A 23818-nucleotide genomic window follows, 5' to 3' on the forward strand; every position below is an offset into this window, starting at 1 on the left:
AGAACAGCCGGATCCGGCCGCGGGCCGTAGTTTGCCCACGGCTGGCTAGATGTTAGTGTACATGAACACACAGTTCACGAGAGGAAATATCATGTTTCCATCTTTGCTCATTTATTAAATGGACATTTTAGTTAAAAAAAAACAAAACTGTCTTATCTCCCTGGCCAGTGTGGCTGGATAGGTTGGAGCATCATCCAGTAAGGGAAGCTCATGGGTTCGATTCCCAGTCTGGTCACATACTTAGGTTGCATGTTCAATCCTTGGTCAGGGCACAGGAGACAGCCAATCAATGTATCTCTCTCACATCAATGTTTTCTCTCTCTCTCTCCTTTCCTCCCTCTCTAAAATCAATTAAAAAAACTTTTATCAATCTGCATGAGTTTCTTAGATGTTAATATTCATTTAGATGTATTTATGACAAATAATTATTTGGTGTTTTGGTCCTTATTTTTAAATAGCAAAATACATTGATTTTTGTTGGTGGTGGTGGTCCCTTTTCTTCTTTTAGGTCTAAAATGAAATTCCCTCTTTAGATCTATAAACATTCATTTAAGTTTTAAAAAAACAGATTATTTCACCTTTCTTTTTACTTAATGAGTATTATGTTGGAACTATGGTATAAAATGAAGACTTAGATATTTTAAAAACTAATAGTAATCATGCTTTTTACTTAATGGGAAAGACAGCCCAGTTGATCTCTCTGAATATTCTTTTCCTACTAGTTAGTTCTTCTACCTGGCACTCTTCTCCCAGATAGTCCCATAGCTTATACCCCTGCTTCCTTCAAATCTCTATGCAACCCCCTAACCAAGCTTTATTTTTCTCTATGGTGTTTATCACTTTCTAACATACTATATAATTTATTTATCTTGTACATATCTTGTCTTCCTTAGCATTTAAGATCCACAGGGTCACTGAGTTTTGTTCTGCTATTTCTATTCCCAACAGCTAGAGTAGGGCCTATTACAAAATATGTATTCCATAAATACAGGTTGAAAGATGTCTGTTATTTTTTAAGTGTAACAAAGTATCCTCCCATCAAAGACTTGATATTCTGTTCTGTTTTATTCTGGGTTTTTTTTGTGTGTAAAGCTTGGATTTTAATTTTTAGGTCCTTACTAATCGGGCATTTGTTATGCAGTTAATTTTTTTAAAATATATTTTATTCATATTTTACAGAGAGGAAGGGAGAGGAATAGAGAGCCAGAAACATCGATGAGAGAGAAACATCGATCAGCTGCCTCCTGCACACCTCCCACTGGGGATGTGCCCGCAACCAAGGTACATGCCCTTGACCGGAATCGAACCCGGGACCTTCAGTCCGCAGGCCGACGCTCTATCCACTGAGCCAAACCAGTTTTGGCAATGCAGTTAATTTTTTAAAAATTACTAAATATTTGCTCCACCATTACTTATTAAATAAGCCTATCTCACTTTTTTTTAAGTTTTATTTTATTGTTTAAAGTATTACATATAGTATTACAAATGTCTCCTTTTTCCCCCATTGACCTCCCCCCGCACCACCCCCACCTCCTGGCACATGCCCTCACCACCTCCTTAGTGTATGTGTCCATTGGTTATGCTTATATGTATGCATACAAGTCCTTTGGTTGATCTCTTACCCCCACCCCTCTCCCCTCCCCTGCCTTCCCACTGAAGTTTGACATCTGTTCGATGCTTTTTTGTCTCTGTATCTATTTTTGTTCATCAGTTTATAATGTTCATTATATTCCACAAATGAGTGCCTATCTCACTTTTTGAAAACTTAACTAGTTGTTATGAGACTACTTTGCCAACTAAGTACTTCTTTCCCTTTCTACCCTATGAGTGAGTCTTGGAGCATAATTAACTATAAGATAAATTTAAGATTTGAATAAGATTTGTGTATCTGAGCTAAAAAATAATTTTGATAAAATATTTTACAAATATAATCTCAGCTGCAAGGTATCCAGTCATTATGTAAATAGTAAATAGTTATGAGGAAGGGAAAATAATGACAATCCATGACCTAAAACTTGTTTAGTTTAATATTAACAAACTTATAGGGTAAGATTATTATCCCTAATTGACAGGAGAGAATGCTAAAGTTTAGAGATTACTGACATGCCTCATGTCCAACAACTAACATGTGGTAGAAGCAGGATTTGCATATAAGTCTGTCCAGCTCCAAAGCCCATGTTTTTCCCACTATGCTCGTGGTTTTCAATGGCGGCAATTTTGTTCCCTACCTATCAGGGAATATGTGGCAGTCTGGAGACATTTTTTATTGTCATTTAATGGGGGTAAGGATTGCTATAAAACATCAATAGTGCCAATATTGAAAAACTCTGGCACTACAATGTCTTAGGACAAACTATTCATATGGCTTTCTCAGAAGAACATTTCACATAAAGCAGATTAATAGTAAATCTTAATCAATCTTAACTCTGTCACCTGGCAAGAAAATTCAGTTGTAATCAGTTTTATTTATTTATTTAATATATTTTTTAATTGATTTCACAGAGGAAGGGAGAGGGAGAGAGAGACAGAAATATCAATGATGAGAATCATTGATCAGTTGCCTCCTGCATGCCCCCTACTGGAGATTGAGCCTGCAGCCCAGGCATGTGCCCTGATGGGGAATCAGACCGTGACCTCCTGGTTCATAGGTCGATGCTCAACCACTGAGCACACCGGCCGGGTTTTTTGTTTTTTGTTTTTAGAGGAAGAGGAAGGGAGAGGGAGAGAGAGAAAGAAACATTGATCTACTGCCACTGCATGCCCCCAGTTGAGGATAGAGCCTGCAACCCATGCCCTGACCAGGAATGGAATCAGCAACCCTTTTTGATGCAAGGGACAATGCCCAACCAACCAAGCCACACAGGCCAGGGCAAACTGTAGTCAGTTTTAAACACTGTCTTATCAATATCTGAACTTTTGAATTTAGCAGACTACACATTACAAAGGTGATTCTAAAGCTATTAAGATTAAATAAACCTCGTTATGCTTAAATCTAACAGAGTCACCTAATCCTATATAATAAAAGGCTAACATGCATATCAACCGAATGGCAGAATGACCAGTTGCTATGGTGTGCACTGACCACCAGGGAGCAGATGCTCAACACAGGAGCTGCCCCCTGGTGGTCAGTGCACTCCCACAGGGGGAGCGCCACTCAGCCAGAAGCTGGGCTCACGGCTGGCAAGCCAGCGGTGGTGGCGGGAGCCTCTCCCACCTCCGTGGCAATACTAAGCTGTCAGTCGTACATTCCCTGAGGGCTCCCAGACTGCAAAAGGGTGCAAGCTGGGCTGCGGGACCCCCCCCCCTCCCCACAGAGTGCACAAATTTTGTGCACCGGGCCTCTAGTCTCTAACAGTCATGCACAAATCTACATCTTAATCTATTTTTCTCTTGAGTTCAAAACTATTTTTCAATTGCCTGCTGCATCTTAAACTCAACATTTCTAAAGTAATCTCACTTGTTTTCCTTCAGGAGACTTTCCCCTTTTAGGTTGCCTTTTTCTGTTTGGGATACATTATCCGCTCAGAGACTAGAAACCCAGCCATCTTTGATGCCTCACTCTCTCTCACCCCCACAATCAATGAATCCCCTCTGATGTACTCTAAAACTTCTTTGCAAGTGTGATATGGTGATAACTGGAGGCAGAACAGAGTGGTTAGGAGTTCTGAAACCAGGCTGCATAGGTCTAAGTCCTGGATTTGGGGGCAAGTCACTTACCTTTCAGCGACTGTTTCCTTATCTACAAAACTAGAGGCCCGGTGCATGAAATTCTGCATTGGGGGCGGGGGCGGGGGGGCATCCCTCAGCCTGACCTGCACCCTCTCCAATCTGGGATCCCTCTCACAATCTGGGATCTCTGGCTCCTAACCACTCACCTGCCTGCCTGCCTGATCCACCTAACTGCCCTCCCCTGCCGGCCTGGTTGCCCCTACTAACTTTTTTTATTTTTAATCTTATCCCCTTCACACACAATTGTATTTGACTTCCTTATTGGCTTCTTCCTCTCACACAATTTTTCTCTCTCCTTTATGTAACACTTTTTCCTACTGACTCATCATTTATAAACTTTTCTTTCCTCCTTATTTCCTACTTCTGTTCCATCATCCTTCTCCCCGCCGCTATCCTGCTCCCATCCCCTGCCTGGGACGCCAGGCCCAGCGAGGGTGGCTGAGGCCCACACAGCCCAGGCACTGCTGTGGCGAAGGCCTCGGACCATCCTCCACTCCGTCCCGGACCCGTCGGTGCCTCCTTGCCAACACCCTCCTCCCACTGGTCTGGGTGGGGCTCCCCGCTCTCCGCCACCTGTGCCTCGCCCCTCGAAGGGTGCACCTGCTCTGCCCATCCCCCCCCTTCCTCACCGCCCCCTGCAGTTGCCACCTTCCACGTGCAGTTTCCTTCCCTTTTCCATTCCTGCGTCTTTTTCTTGTTCCCTTTCTGTTTTTCTGTTTCTCCTCTCGGCCTGTCTGCATGCAGGCCTGCCTTCCTCTCCCTCTCCTTTCTTATCTACTCCTATCATATCCTATCCTACCCTGGGCCTTGCAGCTGCCTGAGCAGAGGGCGGGGAAGCAGCCTGCTGATTCAGTTGTGACGTGACGCTGTAATGGACAAATTTGCATATTCCTCTATTATTAGATTAGATGAATTTAATAGTAGTACATTATGGGATTCTGGAGAGGCTAAATGAGTTAACAGATGTAAAGTACTTAAGACAGCATCAGGCACATAGTAAATAATAAATATTAGCTATTATTAATTTTATTATTATTGGCTAAAAGTAAGGTACTTTCAAAGGTTATCCTCAAGGAGTTAAAGAAAACATTACATTTACTTTATTTTGGGCTACAAAGGAACTGTAAACACATCAAAAACAAATGTTTTTGCCCTAGCTGGTTTGGCTCAGTGGATACAGCCTCAGCCTGTGGACTGAAGGGTCCTGGATTCGATCCCCAGTGGGGGGCATGCAGGAGGCAGCCAATCAGTGATTCTCATTATTGATGTTTCTCTCTCTCTCTCCCTTTCCCTTTCTCTCTGAAATCAATAAAAATATATTTAAAAAACAAACAAATGTTTTAAATAAAATGTCCTAATTTTTTCTCCTAAACACAATCAAGGTGCCCTGGATATAATCACAGGTCAGCATGACTAGATTGTGATGGCAACAAAGAAAACTTCTGTATAAATAAAAGCACTATAAATGAAAAAAAAAAAAAAAATAGTGTGTTCCTGGAAAGAAGATAGTCTTCCCTTGTGTAAGAGAAGTCCAAAGACACAAAATTCGGCAGTGTTGCCAAAACTGTGTCTGAAAAAAAAGTTGTTTCTGATCCCAAAAAGATACTTTTCCATTGTGGGGAAAAGACTTCTCAGATAACTGTAGCTGGATGATATTGGTCAGTAAGGTTATCCAACTCTCCTCATGTCAAACACTAACCTACTTGATATTTGGTTTTCTATGTATAACTGGCTGAAGGAAAAGAATGTGCTAATCACCAAAAATGAATTTCTAGCCTTCTTGATATTTATATTTCTCAAAGTAAATTAATGATCCAAATGCCACTTTTGGTGCTTAACCAGGATTAATCCCTGCTCTTGTAAAGTACTTTAATTATACTTTAACTATAGCACTAATTTCAGTTATTCTCTGGTTGTTTACATGTTTATCTCTTCCACCAGACTGTATCTTAAAATATACTAATAGTCCTAATTCTTTTTTTTGTTTGTTTTTCCAGCTTTCTACTATGGAAATTTAAGTTGATTTTTATTTTTTAATATATATTTTTTTTATTTCAGAGGGAAATGGAGATGGAGAGATAGAAACATCAATGATAAGAGAGAATCACTGATCAGCTGCCTCCTGCAAGCCCCTCACTGGGGATCGAGCCCGCAACCCGGGCAAGTACCTGGACCCGGGCATGTGCCCTGACTGGGAATCAAGCCATGACCTCCTGGTTCATAGGTCGATGCTCAAACAGTGAGCCACACCGGCTGGGCTTAAGTTGATTTTTAAATGTTTGATGAATAAATGAGTGGATGAATAATAATAGCATCATGTGACTATTCCCTTCCTAGTAAAAGACTGAAAGTACACACAAAGTTCATACTTACCTTATTCTTTTCATTTTGAATAACTTCTAATAGCTGGTCTATGTGGCCTTCATCTATGCATCTTTGGCCTGCTAACTGAAATAGGCCAAAATCTTCTTCTTTGAAGTCTTGCTCTTCTAAGATTTGCTGGCAAAGACAAAATAAACAAAACCAAACATGTTTAGGCAAATAAAAACATAATAACTACTTGATTTATTTTATCTCTGAAAATTCTAGGTAAGTTGCACATAAACATATATATAAAAATTCTGATTAGCCTAATAAATACTTTAATGAATGATCTTGAAATCCTCTGTGTCAAAGAAATCTGTAAGGACCGATATTAAATATTTTAAAGGTTATTTAGAGGAGTATGTCACGTGGACAAATAATCCAATCTGCCTTTCTGTCCTCATGCTTTTCCACAGGTCAAAAAAAACAAGGATTAAAGAAGATAAACAAATTGAATGACAGAAAGTGTAATTAAAAATAATCTGTGCCCTTCTGATAGTATTTTGGAAGGTATTTAACTTTACAAAAAGAAAAAAAAGAAGGAATTACTTACACATCTCTTTATTATGGATTGAAGTTCTTCCACAGCCATTCCTCGTTGTTTTTCCTAGTTCTGATGCTGAAATGTATCAAGATAAAGCACACTGTTAACTACCAGAGATATTACATTGAAGTATTAATGTTATATTTCATTCTGATGAATTATTAGTAAGTACAATGAAGAAAAAAGTTTTAAAGCTAAAATGCTTTTATTGAAAGTTAGTTGTATGTTAGCCTAAGATAATAAAAATCATTTTTTTAAAAACCTCCTGTTTCATCTTTTAGGTTTTCTTAAAAGCATGGTTTTGCTTAGAGTAGTTCTAAGAGAAACAACTGGAAAAAAAATAATCTGGAGCACCTCCAAAAGGATCGCAAATATGGATTATACAAAGTGCATTAAAAATGCAAAGTATTTCATTTCTGAAACTATTTCCAAAAGTTGGGCTTGAGATCACTTCTAATCAATAGGGAGTTTTTTATATTGTAATGTCCCCACTTGACAAAAATTGAAGTCAATACAACTCACCTAGCGGTGGGGAAAGTTCAGATGCCCTCCATGCCAAGTGATCGGGACATTTTCATTAAGAGATGCGGTCCCCAAAATAACTAATCCAGTCCGTGAACTCAGGGGAACCCCGTCCCATTCCCGCAGCCCAGCCTTTCTCCTGGCGTGGAAGCCCGGCCCCAGACCCGCAGTGGGGCGGCTAAACCCCAGCGCGCGTGCGGGCGACATCCAAGGGAAGCCATTTCTCCCGACTGTCAATGGCCTCGGCGTTCGGGCCCCACCACTTCGCCGGGCCTAATCCGCCCGTCGCGCCGCATCCCCGCGCCACAAGGTCTGCCGCGGGCCCCGGCCGCCGAGGACCTCCGTCTGCGCCCACTTACCGGCCGGGCCTCTTGCTTCTACGTCTTCCTCCACCTCCTCTGGCCGCGCAGCCGCTCTGGGCCCCGCCCCAGGCCCCGCCCACGAGTCGGGCCCGCCCACTGGTCCGCCCCAGCCCCGCCCCGCGCTACGACAGGGAGGCGGGGCCTCGGAGGGAGACGCCAGGGTCGGTCCCGAGCGGCAGACGACGCGCCCCATGGCTGAATCTGCCGGGCAGTCCCCGAGCGGCCTCAAGGCCCGGGCCCACCGCGTCTCTCGAAAGGCCGCAGGTAGGCTCACGGGCCTCTTCCCACGTTGGACCCCGAGAGCCAGCCCCTACTGAGTTCCAGACTGAGGCGCGCGGGGCGCCCCGAAAGGCTCCCAAGGCCGGAGAAGGCCGAGAGCGCCCTCCGCCGCCTCGCGCCTCCCGGGAAAGACCTGCGGCCAGACCCCCCAACTCCTTACCCTGGCGTTCTAGGGTTGTCCCAGAAGGGCTGTGCCCGGCTCTGAGGGAAAGGGCAGGGGAGGCCCCGTGGGCCTAGGGCTGGGGTCGCCAAGCTGGGCAGGTGACCCGGGCCCCGTGGGCAGCCGCCCTGGAACCTGGCACTGGTCCTCCTTCCAGTCGCACTGCTGCTTTGGGGCCCCGCTTCCCTGAGGTATAAGAGAGGCTCCTCCCTTCTTACCGGGAAGTGAATTATTTGGGGGACGGAGAGAGGTTACCCCTAAAAGCACCCATATCTCAGATTTTCAGGAGTGCATAACTGCACTATGTTACAAGAGAAAATTCAACCCCGAAAGAGATACATGTTAACCAGGAACTGTTCTGGAGTAATTAACTTACAAATACAAATTGGATTCCCATTCCATGTCACTTGATTTACACACAGGATTGGAAATGGAATATGTGGAAAAGAGAAAAAGATGGGCAGGAATCTGTCCTGTAATCTAATGTATTTGGGTAGAACTTAACCTACTGTTTCTTTGTTTTAATTTTAGGTACTAAACAGACAAGTACCTTGAAACAGGAAGATGCTTCTAAAAGGTATGAGAACTACTAGTATTTGGACAACTGTATTCATTTGACTGTTTATCTCCTATTAATTGAACAATTTTTAAAAACAGTAATGGATGCTACCTTAAAAGAAAATTATTATTAGAAGGGGAAGATCTAGGAAGCATTATAAATTCTCACATAGACTATTACAACCCCCTGCTACATGCTTTAAGAAAATCTAAATCAGACACTTTTAGATTTCTAATGAAGGTATGAGTGTCTGTAGAAAGGTGCATATTTTCAGCCTCTTGGATTTATCTCTTGTCACAAAAGTTTTCTAGAATAGGAATAGTCTGTGAGTATGAATTTAAAAATACATATCTGTGGTATTTTATGAAGTGTTGGCGTTGGCCTTAATTTACTAATTTTTTTTCAAGTTACTTAGTGTAAGATATGCCAGAGCTGTTAGGTCCTGGGGATATAATTTTGAATAGAATAGACACAGTTCCTATCTAGTGGAGCAGATACATACCAATTAAATTATCACAAAGAAATACATAATTACAAATTGTGATAAGCGCTATAAAGTAGTAGGAACTCATAACCAGAATCTAATTTAGCTGGAGGTTGGCAGGGAAGGTGGTGGGTTTTCAGGGGAGGGTTTCTCAGAAAGTAATTAATCTGAGGCCTGAAGGCTAAGTAGGCATTAACCAGACAGAGTAGTGAGGGGCGAGACCTCCAGCCAGAGATGCAGTGTGTGTGCCAAGAAAAGGTTTGGTCACATAAAGAAAGGAGAGATGTTCAGGGTGGTGTGCAGCATTCTGAGCAAGGCAAGAACGGAGCATAGGAAAAGGTTAGAAAGGCAGGATTCCACTCATACAGTACCTGGCAGGCTGTGTGAGCAATTTAGATTTTCTACGTGCAAATGGGAAAACTTTAATAAAGTGATGAAATTTAAGTTTAAAAAGTTTTAATATGTTAGGGATGGTGATCATCTGGGATAAATAAATTGGATGGATTTGAGATCTGCTTTGATGAGTACAGGCATATCTCAGAGATAATGCAGTTTCAGTTCCAGACCACCGCAATAAAGCAAGTCATAATTTTTTTTGCTAGTGGAAGTCTTGCCTTCAATTTGTAAAAAATGCAACATCTGTCAAGTGCAATAAAGTGAAGTACCGTAAAATGAGGGATACCTGCATTTCCCCGTAGAGTAGCATGATTATACTGTCTTTGTTTTAAGAAATATTGAAACCGTCTTCCACACTGATCTGACCACAAACCTAAGGAGATTGTCTTATTTTGAGCACTATAATTTGCAGAATATAGACAAGCTGAAATGTATTTTGAGCAGACCATTTAAGATGATGAAACAATGAAAAAGCCATGGGGATAACCAAATAGTTGTTGAGGGGAGTGATTTTTTATAAATTTACTAGGGGCCCAGTGCACGAAATTGGTGCACGGAGGGGGGTGTTCCCTCAGCCTGGCCTGCAACCTCTCCAATTGGGGACCCTTTGGGGGATGTCCTTGTGAGATTGGGCCTAAACCAGCAGTCAGACATCCCCTCTTGCAATATGGGACCACTGGCTCCTAACCACTCACCTGCCTGCCTGCCTTATTGCCCCTAACCACTCTGCCTGCCTGCCTGATCGCCCCTAACTGCCCTCCCCTGCCGGCCTGATCTCGTCCCCAACTGCCTTCCCCTGCTGGCCTGATTTCGCCCCCAACTGCCCTCCCCTGCTGGCCTGGTTGCCCCCAACAGCCCTCCCTTGCCGGCCTGATCTCACCCCCAACTGCCCTCCCCTGCTGGCCTGGTTGCCCCCAACAGCCCTCCCTTGCCGGCCTGATCTCGCCCCCAACTGCCCTCCCCTGCCTGCCCTCCCCTGCCGGCCTGATTGCCCCTAACTGCCTCTGCCTGCCTGATCACCCCTAACTGCCCTCCGCTGCCGGCCTTATCTTGCCCCCAGCTGGCCTCCCCTGCCTTCCTGATCGCCCCTAACCTCTCTGCCTGCCTGCCTGATTGCCCCTAACTGCCCTCCCCTGCCGGCCTGATCTTTCCCCCAACTGCCCTACCCTGCTGGCCTGGTTGCCCCCAACAGCCCTACCTTGCTGGCCTGATCTCGCCCCCAACTGCCCTCCCCTGCCAACCTGATCTCGCCCCCAACTGCCCTCCCTGCTGGCCTGATCTCGCCCCCAACTGCCCTTCCTTGCTGGCCAATTTGGTTTTGATTGGTCGGTTTCTATGCCAGTCAGCGTCAAAAGCTCTGCCTCCTAAGCAGCCATTGGCTCCTCACAGTTCACCCAGATTTGGGTCTGATTGGTCGGTTTCTATGCCAGTCAGCGTCAAAAACTCCACCTCCTAGGCAGCCATTGGCTCTTTACAGTTCACCCAGATTTGGTTCTGATTTTTCAGTTTCTATGCCAGTCAGTGTCTCTGGGCCTGATCAGCAGCCCCCATGGAGGCCTGGAGAGAAACAGAGGTGCAGCTGTGGCAAAGCCCAGAGAGAAAGAGAGAGGCAACGGCTGATCAACAGCTGCCACAGAGGCTGCAGATCAGACCCTGCCTCTCTCTTCGGGCCTCTCTCTGGGCCTGATCCACAGCCCCCTCAGCAGTCAGTGCTGGGTCGCCATGCCCACAGCGGCAGCACTGACTGTAGGACTAACTTCCAGTGTTTGGTTGAGCCTTTGGATGGTTGTTGCAGACCCTGGGTTTTTATGTATTAGGATTCCAACTACAAAATACTTCCACATTCGATCCAGGTGAATACTTTTAAGCCAGAAAGTAAAGTTTTCAAAAAATATAAAACAATTCCACTATTCACACTAAATTTTTTATTTAAAAACTAGAGGCCCGGTGCATGAAATCATGCACTGGGGGGGGGGGTGTCCCCTTAGCCCAGCCTGTGCCCTCTCACAGTCCAGGGCTCTCACAGTCTGGGACCCCTAGCTCCTTACCGCTCACCTGCAGCGTAGGCGGGAGAGGCTCCCGCCACCGCTGCACTCGCCAACCATGAGCCCAGCCTCTGGCTGAGCAGCACTCCCCCTGTGGGAGCACTGTGACCACCAGGGGGCAGCTCCTACGTTGAGCATGTGTCCCCTGGTGGTCAGTGCACGTCATAGCGACCAGTTGTTCCGCCATTTGGTCGATTTGCATATTAGGGTTTTATTATATAGGATATATTAACATGGCCTGGCCAGCATGGCACAGTGGTTGAGCGCCGACTTATGAACCAGGAGGTCACAGTTCAATTCCTGGTTGAGGCACATGCCTGGTTTCAGGCTCCATCCCCAGTGTGGGCGTGCAGGAGGAAGCCAATCAATGATTCTCTCCCATCATTGATGTTTCTATCTCTCTCTCCCTCTCCCTTCTTCTCTGAAATAAATAAAAGTATTTAAATATTTATATTAACATGTAACAGGTATATTATTAAACAAATGCTTTAAAGTTGTCTCACTTTTAATATGGTAAGTTTCAGCAGATATAATTTACATAAGCAAAAGCTCTAATTTTAAGAGTGTAAAGGAATGTTGAGACCAAAAACCACTGCTGTATACAACACTACCTGTCAATATTTCTGACAGAGGGCAGCTGTGAGACTTGGCTATCCATGGGAAGCAGCTGTAGGTATCTATCAGTTAATAAAAGTTATTGTGGGTTGAGATAGTTGATGCTTAAATCAGCAATTCCTAATGCCGGTTATGTACTGATCTTAGTACCTGACATACATAGCTTTTATTGGTAGGCAGCAAAATGAGAAAAATAAAATAATGTTTTTCATAAAGCTAAATATAAATATAGTCAGAACTGCTTTTTAACTGTGTCCGTGTCTTCTATATTTCTTTGATGTAAGCATGGCCTTTATAAAATGATGGGAGAACAGGTGTTAGTTGCAAATTTATTCTTGTTTTAATGTCCTTATGTGTTCCTAGTTAGCAATCCTGTGCCAGTCCTCCAAATTGTTTTGTAAAACATATTGTTCCAGGCAAGGAATTAGAATCTAACGTTTTGAAGGTAGGGAGAAAAGGTGAGTACATTCTATGCCCAGATATGAGAGCCAAGTCAAGGTCCAGGAGGTCAGCAAAGGTTGGTTCATGAGGCAAGTGGAAACCAGTGCTAGAAAGGAGCCAAATGCATCACCAAGATAGTTGGTATCTTTGGTCTTGTGACAGTGATTCTCAACCCAGTCGCACACTAGATTATTTGGAGCACTTTTAAGAAAACACCTATAACCATACCCCATCCTCAGAGATTCTGATTTAATGAACCTGCAGTGTGACCTGGGCATAGTATCTTTTTGAAAAATCTCATCAGATGGAGCTATGATTGAGAACCACTGTCTGGGGCCATTGTTTGATCTGATAACCCGTGCTTTATGTTCATAATGTGTGGGGCAAGCAAAAGCTGACAGAGCCCCTTTGGTGCCAGGACAAGGACCAGCCTTCCTAGGAAGATTGCTGTTTTCCTAAACCATAGTCATATCAATAAAGTTATTTAATAAAACTTACAACAAAAGTAAGTAAACACTTCTTTGCAAATATGATTTTCTCTTGTCAAACTGTGCCATCTGTTGACCTTTGAGACTTGACACAAATAAATTTTTACTTGTAAGAATAGGCAAAATTATATTTTTTCCTCTCTGATCTCTTCTTATTTATAAAGATTTCAGAGGAAAATCCTCCATTTTTAGTTACCCACAAAACTAATAGAGTATAAACTTGTAACTGGCAAAAAGATTTCACCTCATTTTCTTTTCTGTAGGTATCTCTGAAGTTCTTCCTTGTACTCTGGGTTTTGGAAATCAAATAATCTTGTTTTGTGACTGACATTCTATGTGTCCAGTACAATAAGTAGCTTGTTTCCTTTTTGAAAAGTATTGAGTCAAAAGTAACAGCATCCTATCTAATAAAAGAGTAGTATGCAAATTGACTATCACTCCAACACACAAGATGGCCGCCCCCATGTGGTCAAAGATCCTGCCCCCATGTGGACATAAGATGGCCACCACAAGATGGCCAGCAGGGGAGGACAGTTGGGAGGGACCAGGCCTGCAAGGGAGGGTATTTGGGGGCGATCAGGCCTGCAGGGGAGGGCAGTTGTGAGCGATCAGGCCTGCAGGGGAGGACAGTTAGGGGAGACCCAGTCCTGCAGGGGAGGACAGTTGGGGGGGACCCAGCCCTGCAGGGGAGTGCAGTTGGGGGCAACCAGGCCTGCAGGGGAGGACAGTTGGGGGCAACCAGGCCAGCAAGGGAGGGCAGTTAGCGGTGACCAGGCCAGCAGGGGAGGGCAATTAGGGGCTACCAGGCCTGCAGGGGAGGACAGTTAGGGGCAATTGGGCTGGCAGGGGAGGGCAGTTAGGCATCGATCAGGCTGGCAGGGAAGTGGTTAGGGGTAATCAGGCTGGCAGGCAGAAGCGGTTAGGGGCAATCAGGAAGGCAGGCAGGTGAGCATTTGGGAGCCAGCAGTCCTGGATTGTGAGAGGGATGTCCGACTGCCCGTTTAGGCCCGATCCTACCGGGATCGGGCCTAAACGGGCAGTCGGACATCCCTCGAGGGATCCCAGATTGGAGAGGGTGCAGGCTGGGCTGAGGGACCCACCCCCCCATGCATGAATTTCGTGCACTGGGCCTCTAGTTAAAAATATAAATTTAAGTAGCAAATAGTAAGTTGTTAGAGTATTTTAAAAGAGAAAATTGGCTATATAAAACTTAAAAGTACAATAAGTTACATTTTAAATAATTATTTTTTAATTTTAGGAAAGCAGAACTAGAAGAGACTGTGAGAAAGAAGATTGAGTTTGAGAGAAAAGCTCTACATATTGTTGAACAGCTTTTAGAAGAAAATATTACAGAAGAATTCTTAATGGAATGTGTATGTGTTCACAAATTATTATTTTTGTAGTAGAAAATCTGTATGTGCAATGTGAAACTTACTTGCATTATTGAAATCTTTGAATCTGTTCTTAGTCATCATGTGCAGGTAACATGCTATATAATTCGTGCATTAAAAAATAATCACATGTATTTCTTTTATAATGACTTTAAATGCACTAATGAAAAATAACATGAATATATCACCCCTTAGTAGTAATTGTTTCAACCACTCTGCTATTCTCATTTTATTTTCATCATTTGCACTAATGATTCCAATGTCATTGTCCATGTTCTGTATGTTGTCCTATTTTAGTAACAGAAGATTATATTTGTTAATGTAATTCCATTAATTTTGATTTTTTAATACCTCAAATATAGATCCTTTATGATTTGACACTTAACAAGAAAATTATAATCTGCATTTTGTTTGCTTGTTTTCTTTAATGGCTCTATTATATTAAATTTTTGAATAGAAATTTATATTATGTCCTCATAATCCTTAAGAGAAAAAAGAAATGGAAAATTAAAACTCAGAGCTTCTATTGCAAAAGTAATTTTTAGTGTGGCTCATAGATTTTTCTAAACAAGAGGAATATAAATGTGTAACTTTAAATTGATATAGGTAACTGCATCAAAATCTGTGTACCATGATGACTCTAAATACAAACACAAACCATAAATGCTTCATTTGAAATAAGTACCTTATAGTACTCTCAATAAAAAGTTGTTCAGTCTCTGCTAATACAGAAAAACTTATTCAAAAATAATCTCAAGAAGTGAGATTATTTGAAGAGGAAGATGCCAATGGAAAAAATTTGGTGTTAGCTTATAACTATCACTTCAGCATTCTCTGGTACAGTTTTTTCAGAAGCTGGAAGATTTTGCACAAAAATTTGTTCCGGAGTTACTTTGACCTTTGTTATACTTTATTTTTTTTACATTGTGCTTTAAAAATAGGTAAAATTATATTTTGTTATTTTATGTGCTTTATTTTTTTAATAATAATTTTTAAAATAAAATATACTATCAGTATTTTGCTTTGGTATAGCATTCACTATAACACCATCTCTTCCTCCTGCCTCAGAATTATTTCATGAACTATATAATCTACAAAGATACATAGTCTACTGTGGCAGAACTTTTTTTGTTTTTGTTCTTTTTTATTAATTGCTAATATTTTTTGAGTATTTACTACATGTTGAGCACTCTTCTAAGTTCTTTTTGTGTTTTTTCCTCTGATTCAAACCTATGAGATAGGTAGTGTTGTTATCTCAGTATTTTCAGGTGAGATTTATGGGGCCTAGAGAGCTGATATGAACTTTTTTCAATAATCTGGGATTGGGGGATGCTCCTTTATTTCATTACAGGGGAAGTTTATCACACCTGCTCACTACAGTGATGTCGTGGATGAACGTTCTATTATCAAGCTCTGTGGTTATCCCTTATGTCAGAAGAAGCTAGGAATTGTAAGTAATTTTAAAATATATAGACTTTTAATTTTTATCTTTAATGAAGTACTTTGTAGAAAGAACAAGAAACTGAGGTTATAAATGAATGACATGATATATAGATAATTTGTAACGTAAGTTTAAGTTTATTACTTTTTTTTTTTTCCAAGTTTATTACTTGAATTCTTTTGTAAGCCATACATTTTTTTCTTTAGGTACCAAAACAGAAATATAAAATTTCTACCAAAACCAATAAAATCTATGATATTACTGAAAGAAAGGTAAGTTTAAAGTTTATTTTCAATTTAGCACTTAATTTTTCATCTTATACTAAATGATTCTAAAAACAACTGTTTAGCCCTAGCCGATTTGGCTCAGTGGATAGAGTATCAGCCTGATGACTGACTGAAGGGTCCCGGGTTTGATTCTGGTCAAGGGTATATACCTTGGTGGCAAGCTCAATCAGCCAATCGATATGTCTTTTTAACATCCATGTTTCTCTCTGTCTCTCCCCACCTTCCACTCTCTCTAAAAAAATCAATGGAAAAATATCTTCAGGTGAGGATTAACAAAAAAAGAAAAAACAAAAACACACACACAAATGTTTAAAAATTTTGCCTTTTAGAATATAGTCACATTAAAAGTTTTTCATTTATAGATATATGATTTAAGGTGTTTTAAAAAAACTCTTTGCTTATGCTTTAATTAATCTTTGAACATTTAAAAGTTACAAGTGCTTATTGGAATAAATTCAGGCAAGTAAATCATGGAACAGAATAGAGAAGAAAAAACAGGCTCACCACATTTGTGGACACGTGATATATGACAACAGCAATATTAAAGATTGGTGAAGAAAGGATGGATTACTCAAAAAATAGCACTGGCACAATTTTTTTTTTTTTAATATATTTTTTACAGAGAGGAAGGGAGAGGGATAGAGAGCTAGAAACATCGATGAGAGAGAAACATCGATCAGCTGCCTCCTGCACACCTCCCACTGGGGACGTGCCCGCAACCAAGGTACATGCCCTTGACCGGAATCGAACCCGGGACCCTTCAGTCCGTAGGCCGACGCTCTATCCATTGAGCCAAACCGGTTTCGGCAGCACTGGCACAATTAGTTACCCATATGTAAGAAATAAAAATCGACCTTTATCTCAATGTACATACAAAGATCAATGTTAGGTTAATTAAGGACCTAAGTGTAAAAGACAAACCTTTGGAAAGACATATGGGAGAATCCTATATAATAAAAGGCTACTATGCACATCGACCGAATGGCGGAAAGACTGGTCGCTATGAGCTGCCCCTTGGTGGTCAGTGCGCTCCCACCGGGGAGCACCGCTCAGCCAGAAGCCGGGCTCACGGCTGACCTAAGCCGACAGTCGGACATCCCTTGAGGGCTCCTGGACTATGAGAGGGCACAGGCCGGGCTGAGGGACACCCCCCTCCCTGAGTGCACGAATCTCATGTACCAGGCCTCCAACTTTTATAAACTTAGACTAGAGAGAATTTTTTAAGTAAGATAAAAAATTATAGACTATGCCCTGGCTGGTGTGGTTCAGTTGGTTGGAGCATCATCCTATACACCGAAAGGTCATGGGTTCAATTCCAGGTCAAGGCACATACCCAGGTTGTGGGTTTAATCCCAAGTCAGGTGCCTGTGGGAGGCAGCTGATGGATGTTTCATTCTCACATTGATGTTTTTCTCTCAAATCAATAAAAGCATGTCCTCTGGTGAAGATTAAAAGTAAATAAGACATAGACTATAGAGGAAAAAGTGATAAATTTTTCTACATTGAAATTTAAAATGTTTGCTTCTTAGAAGTTTCCAAAAAAGAGTGAGAAGATAAGCTCCAAATCAGGAGTTATATTTCTGCCATATCTGATCACAGATTCATAACCAAAAAATATAATCTATAAGAAAAAGACAAATGACCTGATAGAAAATTTTTCTAAAAGAAATTTGAATGACTAATGAATGTATGACAAGGTGCTCAATCTTGTCAATAACCAGGAAAATAGCAAATGAAAACACATTGAGTTATGTTTTCACATCCTCAAAAGTGACAAAATTATAAAAATCTGACAATATTAATAACTGTATTCTGCTGATAAAATAAAAATTGGTACAACCTCTGAGAAACTGTTTGGCATTATCTAGTAAAGTCAAATTTTCATGCTCTTATAGCCAAGCCTTTCTATTCTTTGGTATATATCTGAGGAAATTCTTCCTCATGTGCACAAGTATATAGGGTGTCCCCCCAAAAATATATACACACTTTGAGTAATTATAAAAGCAGTCTTTATTAAAATACACTTCATTTTCAAAATTGAGTTATCAGTTGATAAAGTGTGTATACATATTTTGCGACATGCTGTTTGTGTATATGAATGTTCCTAGATGGATAAACAAAATATTATATATGCATAAAATGGAATATTATTCCCCTTATAAAGTTAAAAAGGAAGGAAATTCTGACACATGATACAACGTGGATGAAATTTAAAGATATGCTAAGTGAAACAGGCCAGCACAAAAGGACAAATACCTGATTTCACTTATATGAGGTAACTAGAGTAATCAAATTCATAGAAGGAGAGTAAAATGGTGGTTATCAGAGGAGGCAGAAATGGGGAGTTGTTTAATGGGTGTAGAGTTTCAGTTTTGCAAGATGAAGAGAGTTCAGGTGATGGATAGTGGCAATGATTGCACAACAGTGAGAAAGTTACTTAATGTCACTGAACTAATGATTCAGTGACATTAAGTAACTTAAAAAATGATTAAGATGGTAAATTTGGCATGTTTTACTACATTTTTTAATTGTAAAATTTGTAAAAAAAAAAAAAAAAAAGTTCATAGTAACACTGTAGTGATGGCAAAAACATTAGAAACAACTCAATTGTCCATAAACAATAAAGGGTAGAGTACTTGCATATAGTGTAACTTAATAAGCTACAATTTCATGAAAGAATCTCAAAAAAACATAATGTGGAATAAGAAATGGCAAGGATATGTCCAGCCGGTGTGGCTAAGTGGTTGAACGTCGACCCATGAACCAGGTGGTCACGATTTGGTTCTTGGTCAAGGCACATGCCCGGGTTGCAGGCTTGATCCCCAGTAGGAGTATGCAGGAGGCAACTGATCAGTGTTTCTCTCTCATTATTGATGTTTCTATCTCTCTCTTCCTCTCTCTGAAATCAATAAAAACACATTAAAAAATGACAAGAATATATAACAAAATGATTCCATTTAGGCAAAGTCTAAAAGTAGGGAAAACTGATAGATTTTATAAAAACATATATGTATTATTTTATATATATGTAAATATATATATTATAAGAATATAAGAATATATTATAAGAAAAAATATATATACATATATAAATATTAGAGGCCTGGTGCACGAAATTCATGCACTCAGGGTGGGTGGTGCCTCAGCCTGGCCTGTGCCCTCTCGCAGTCTAGGAGCCCTCAGGGGATGTCCGACTGATGGCTTAGGCCTGTTCCCCTGCATGGAGCGTCTGACCCCTGGTGGTCAGTGTGCATCATAGCGACCAGTCATTCCGCCATTCAGTCAATTTGCATATTAGCCTTTTTGACTAGGTGTACAGGTTAATAATAGTGGATTTTATAATCAAAGAAAACACAATAATTTCCAGAGAAACATCAAAAGTGCTTTATTCAAAGTAATGTCCATCGCTAGCTACACATTTCCCCATCTTTCAGGTAATTTGTGGATACCGTCCCAATAGAACTTTTCTTGTTCTGAGGCAAACCATTCAGAGATCCAATTTTCCACTTCTTCGTATGTTTTGAAGTGCTGCTCAGAAAGTACGTGTGCCGTTGATCGGAACAAGTGGTATTCTAAAGGAGCAAGGTCTGGTGAATACAGCGGGTGGGTTAATACTTTCCAGGCAAGATCTTTTAATGTGTCTTTAACTGGTTTTGAAGTGTGTGATGGTGCATCATCATGAAGCAAAATTACTCTGCCATGTCTTCTGGCACATTCTGGTCATTTTACGATCAAAGCGTGGTTCAAATTGATTATTTGTTGTCAGTAGCGATCAGTATTAACAGTTTCACCTGGTTTTAGAAGCTCATAATACACCACACATTCCTGATCCCACCAAACAGAGAGCATTGTCTTCTTTACAAAACGATTTGGCCTTGCAATCCATGTTGATGGTTGACCTGGATCAACCCATGATTTTGTGCATTTGGGATTCTCAATATAAATCCACTTTTCATCACCAGTCACAATTCGATGCAAAAAAGACTTTCTTTTGTGCCATTGAAGCAACATTTTACTGATAACTTTTTGGTTTTCCATTTGTCTTTCGTTCAGTTGATGTGGCACCCATTTTCCTTCCTTTAAAATCTTTCCCATTGCTTGTAAATGATCGGAAATTACTGAACGTTTAATCTTTTTGCAAGTTGTTTTTGAGTTTGACACGTATCTGCGTCCAATAATGCTTGTAATTGTTGGTCTTCAAACTTTTTTAATTTACCTGGACGTTCTTTGGCTTTCACATTGAAATCATCACTTTTAAAGCGTTTAAACCAGCGTTCACAAGTATCTTGAGATGGAGCATGTTCACCATAAGCTTCCCAAAGTATTCAACAGCACTTTTCTTCAAAATAAAGTAACAAATTAAAACTTCCCGCAAATGCTCTTTTTTTGGCACAAAATTCAACATTTTTAAGTATAAAATATCTATGATATTAACACCTTCAGCAAATTTGACATAGGAAGTTTTGAAGCTTGTTAATACAACACAATAGCATACATATCAAATCGCATATATATTAACACATGTGTAACGCCATCTAGTGAAAAAAATCCGCATTATTAACCGGTATACCTAGTATATAGGCTAGGATATGTATAGGCAGCACAACTAAGAGAAAGCAAAGAAATGAGCAGTAAAATTTATAATACTGGTTACCTCTGGGGAATGTGGAGTATGGTGCCATCAGAGAGGGGCACATAGAGGCCTTCAAAGGTACTCTACCTTATTTCTTACCTTGGGTGGTAGATTTCATGGGTTTTCATTTTTTTCTTTGAACTACATATTTATGTTTTATACTCTCTTCTGTACATATGCTGTGTTTCACAATGAAAAAAACTAACTAGTTTACATTTTTTTTCCAGTGTTTTTGCAGCAATTTTTGTTATAAAGCGTCTAAGTTTTTTGAAGCACAAATTCCTAAAACTCCAGTATGGGTTCGAGATGAAGAAAGGTAATTTAAATCATTGTATATACATTTGTCCATATATTTTAAAAATTTTCTTCTGCTTTTTGAGGTATGCAGAAAATAGATCTAAGTCTCTTTGGAATATTACCACTGTATACATTTTAATTGTGGGGAAATGGTTATATTTTAAGAATAACTATTAAGGGTTTTACACTTAAAATTAGAAAATTAATATATGCAAATGTTTTGTGTGTTGTTTTAGCTTTAATCACAAAATTTGAACTTTGCTACACTGGTTCATTCTTTCTTTTTTAAAGATAATTGGCTTTATTCAATGATTCATGAATCAGGATGCGTCCCATCTAGTGAATAGAAAGGTGCTCTCAGCCAGTTATTTCTTTTAATATTTCTATTAATATAGTAGTCCTGGAGTAAGAATGTTAAATTTTTTCAGAAGATACTGGATCTTGGTATCTAACTCAACTCAGTTTGTTGTTAGGAAACTATGTTCTAAGATTTAAAAGTTCAGGTTGTTAATTTGGTCAATCTTTATTAAACATCAGTATAATATTTTATAAATTTAAAGAACCCCAATTGAGAGTCATTTTTAGCAAAAAGGTTTACGGACATTCCTGGGATTTCGCCTCTTGGGAAATGTTTAAGCATTTACAACATTTTAGTAGTTGCTGAATTTGAGAGAAAATTTATTATTGTGGGGACAAATGGCATAATAATATAAAAACAGTAACAAAAATTATTGTTATATAATTAAACTATATTGTCTAGAAATTCCAAACACAGGCTTAATGAGATAATATACTAAGTAATTCATGTTTGATAGCGAATATTATAACAACACTAGGCATTGTTATTTATGGTAAAATAGTTAGGATCTTTTCTAAATAGAGTCAATGACATAAATGTACTGAGATGTGAGTTGATGAAAGATACTTACCTAAAAAGAACAAAACAAAACTCTTGGTCTTATCTGATGAACGGTGTAATACGATGCGACTGCAGGTTCAGTTAGCCCTAATTGTACTGATGACAGTATCTTTGTTGGCAGACACCTTTGCCTGATGATCCATTCCCATGTGGTTTAGAATATGTAAAATATATCACCCTGTGGCCTTTGTTAATTGAATTAAACATAAGACTAAACTGTTCATCATTTCTCCACCAGCCTATCTGACTTTCTTTTTTGGAGGATAAAAGATTGTAGCATTGTCCAAGTGACTGGGAAGCTGAGAGCACCTTTTAAGCTATTACTCTTTATCTCCTTTCTTAGTATTTCTATCACCAGAGCTGTCCATCACCTTCCTTAGCCCTACATCAGCAATATATTCCATTCCCCACTGTTAAAACCACTGTTTCCTTACATTGTCTTTACCCCTACATCCAAAGATATCTCTCTACTTAAATTTAGCCCTTTCATTTAGCCAATCATCATATCTGCTTCAAAACTATTTACCAAACCACCTTTTCTGTCATCTCTGTTTTCTTCAAATATAGTCATAGTTACTTCCTTTAGCTAATTTAAAACAGTTCTTCCCTCTAATCTTTTTCTAAAATCTTACCATCCTATGTTCAGAATGCCCACTTTTTCTGAAATATGAAACCCTGTTACTTTTTATTTGTGGTTCTTGAAATTCTGCCTTACCTATATATACATCCCTACATCACTAAAAAAGAAAGATGGCCCTAGTGGGTTTGGCTCAGTGGATAGAACCTCAGCCTGCGTACTGAAGGGTTCCGGGTTCGATTCTGGTCAAGGGCACATGCCCAGGTTGCGGGTTCAGTCCCCAATAGGGGGTGCAGGAGGCAGCCGATCAATAATTCTCTCTGATCATTGGTGTTTCTACCTCTCTCTCCCTTCTACCTTCCTCTCTGAAATCAATAAAAATATATTTTAAAAAATAATAAAAATTAAAAAAATTAATTAGAAACATGAAAATGGCCTTGGTTTCCCTAATCTAAGCATCAATTGAGTTTACATTCAAAATGTGTAGTATGTGCTTACTACATGGCAGATTACACACATGTATAAAGTCCAACCTGTAAGTTTAAATCTCATTGGGATGGCCAAGTAAATACTCATGAGTGAAACAAATTTGTACTTATTCTAATGGCGAACTGTTATGTAAGTAGTGAGACTAAAACATTGCACAATAAGAAACTCTTAAGAAGATATGAGAAAATAAACTTGCAGGAGTGGGTTGGGATGTTGGAAGTAGATAGTGAGGACATTAGCTCACTTGAAAAAAAGGTTATGCTTTGGGAAAAAAATAGAAGATAATGATAGATAACAAGGGGCCAAGCTAAGTTTGGTATGTCCTCAAGTCCTGGGGAGCCATAAAGTGTTTTTGAACTGAATTTAATCTGGCGTACAAAATAAATTAAAGAAAGGATCATAATTAAAGAGACGAAAGGATCCTTAGAGATAATTTAATCCAACCGCTATCAAATAAGCTCAGAAAGAGTATTTATTTCTTAAGCTATTGATAGATTCTGAACAAGGCCAGGATTCTTTCATCATGTTCCACTTGATTGTAAGTAACCAATCTATAATATAAACTGTCACATTGTACATAGTGCAACTATAGCCCTTATTTATGTATAACTAGAGGCCCAGTGCACGAAATTCGTGCACGGAGGTGTGTGTCCCTCAGCCCAGCCTGCACCCTCTCCAATCTGGGACTCCTCAAGGGATGTCCTACCGGGATCAGGCCTAAATGGGCAGTCGGATATCCCTCTCACAATCCAGGACTTCTGGCTCCCAGCTGCTCGCCTGCCTGCCTTCCTGATTG

The 23818-nt window shown here is 40.3% G+C and overlaps 2 protein-coding genes across 2 annotated transcripts in view; one reads left to right on the top strand and one right to left on the bottom strand.

The window, feature by feature from the left end:
* Positions 1–7599, bottom strand: part of GLMN (glomulin, FKBP associated protein) — a 56590-nt gene extending 48991 nt beyond the window's left edge. The window contains exons 1-3 of the mRNA XM_080655481.1: positions 7519–7599; positions 6647–6712; positions 6103–6228 (exon numbers count right to left, since the gene is read on the bottom strand). Coding sequence (XP_080511607.1) covers positions 6103–6228; positions 6647–6685 — 165 coding nt within the window. The 5' untranslated portion in view covers positions 6686–6712; positions 7519–7599. The remainder of the gene's footprint in view (positions 1–6102; positions 6229–6646; positions 6713–7518) is intronic.
* A 49-nt stretch (positions 7600–7648) lies between these two features.
* RPAP2 (RNA polymerase II associated protein 2) overlaps positions 7649–23818 on the top strand; it is a 113557-nt gene continuing 97387 nt past the window's right edge. Inside the window, exons 1-6 of the mRNA XM_080657789.1 lie at positions 7649–7785; positions 8492–8537; positions 14247–14361; positions 15731–15829; positions 16027–16092; positions 20968–21056. Of these exons, the coding sequence (XP_080513915.1) occupies positions 7713–7785; positions 8492–8537; positions 14247–14361; positions 15731–15829; positions 16027–16092; positions 20968–21056 (488 nt within the window). The 5' untranslated portion in view covers positions 7649–7712. The remainder of the gene's footprint in view (positions 7786–8491; positions 8538–14246; positions 14362–15730; positions 15830–16026; positions 16093–20967; positions 21057–23818) is intronic.

The sequence above is a fragment of the Plecotus auritus genome, assembly GCF_963455305.1.
Source record: "Plecotus auritus genome assembly, chromosome: 2".
Taxonomy (NCBI): Eukaryota; Metazoa; Chordata; class Mammalia; order Chiroptera; family Vespertilionidae; genus Plecotus; species Plecotus auritus.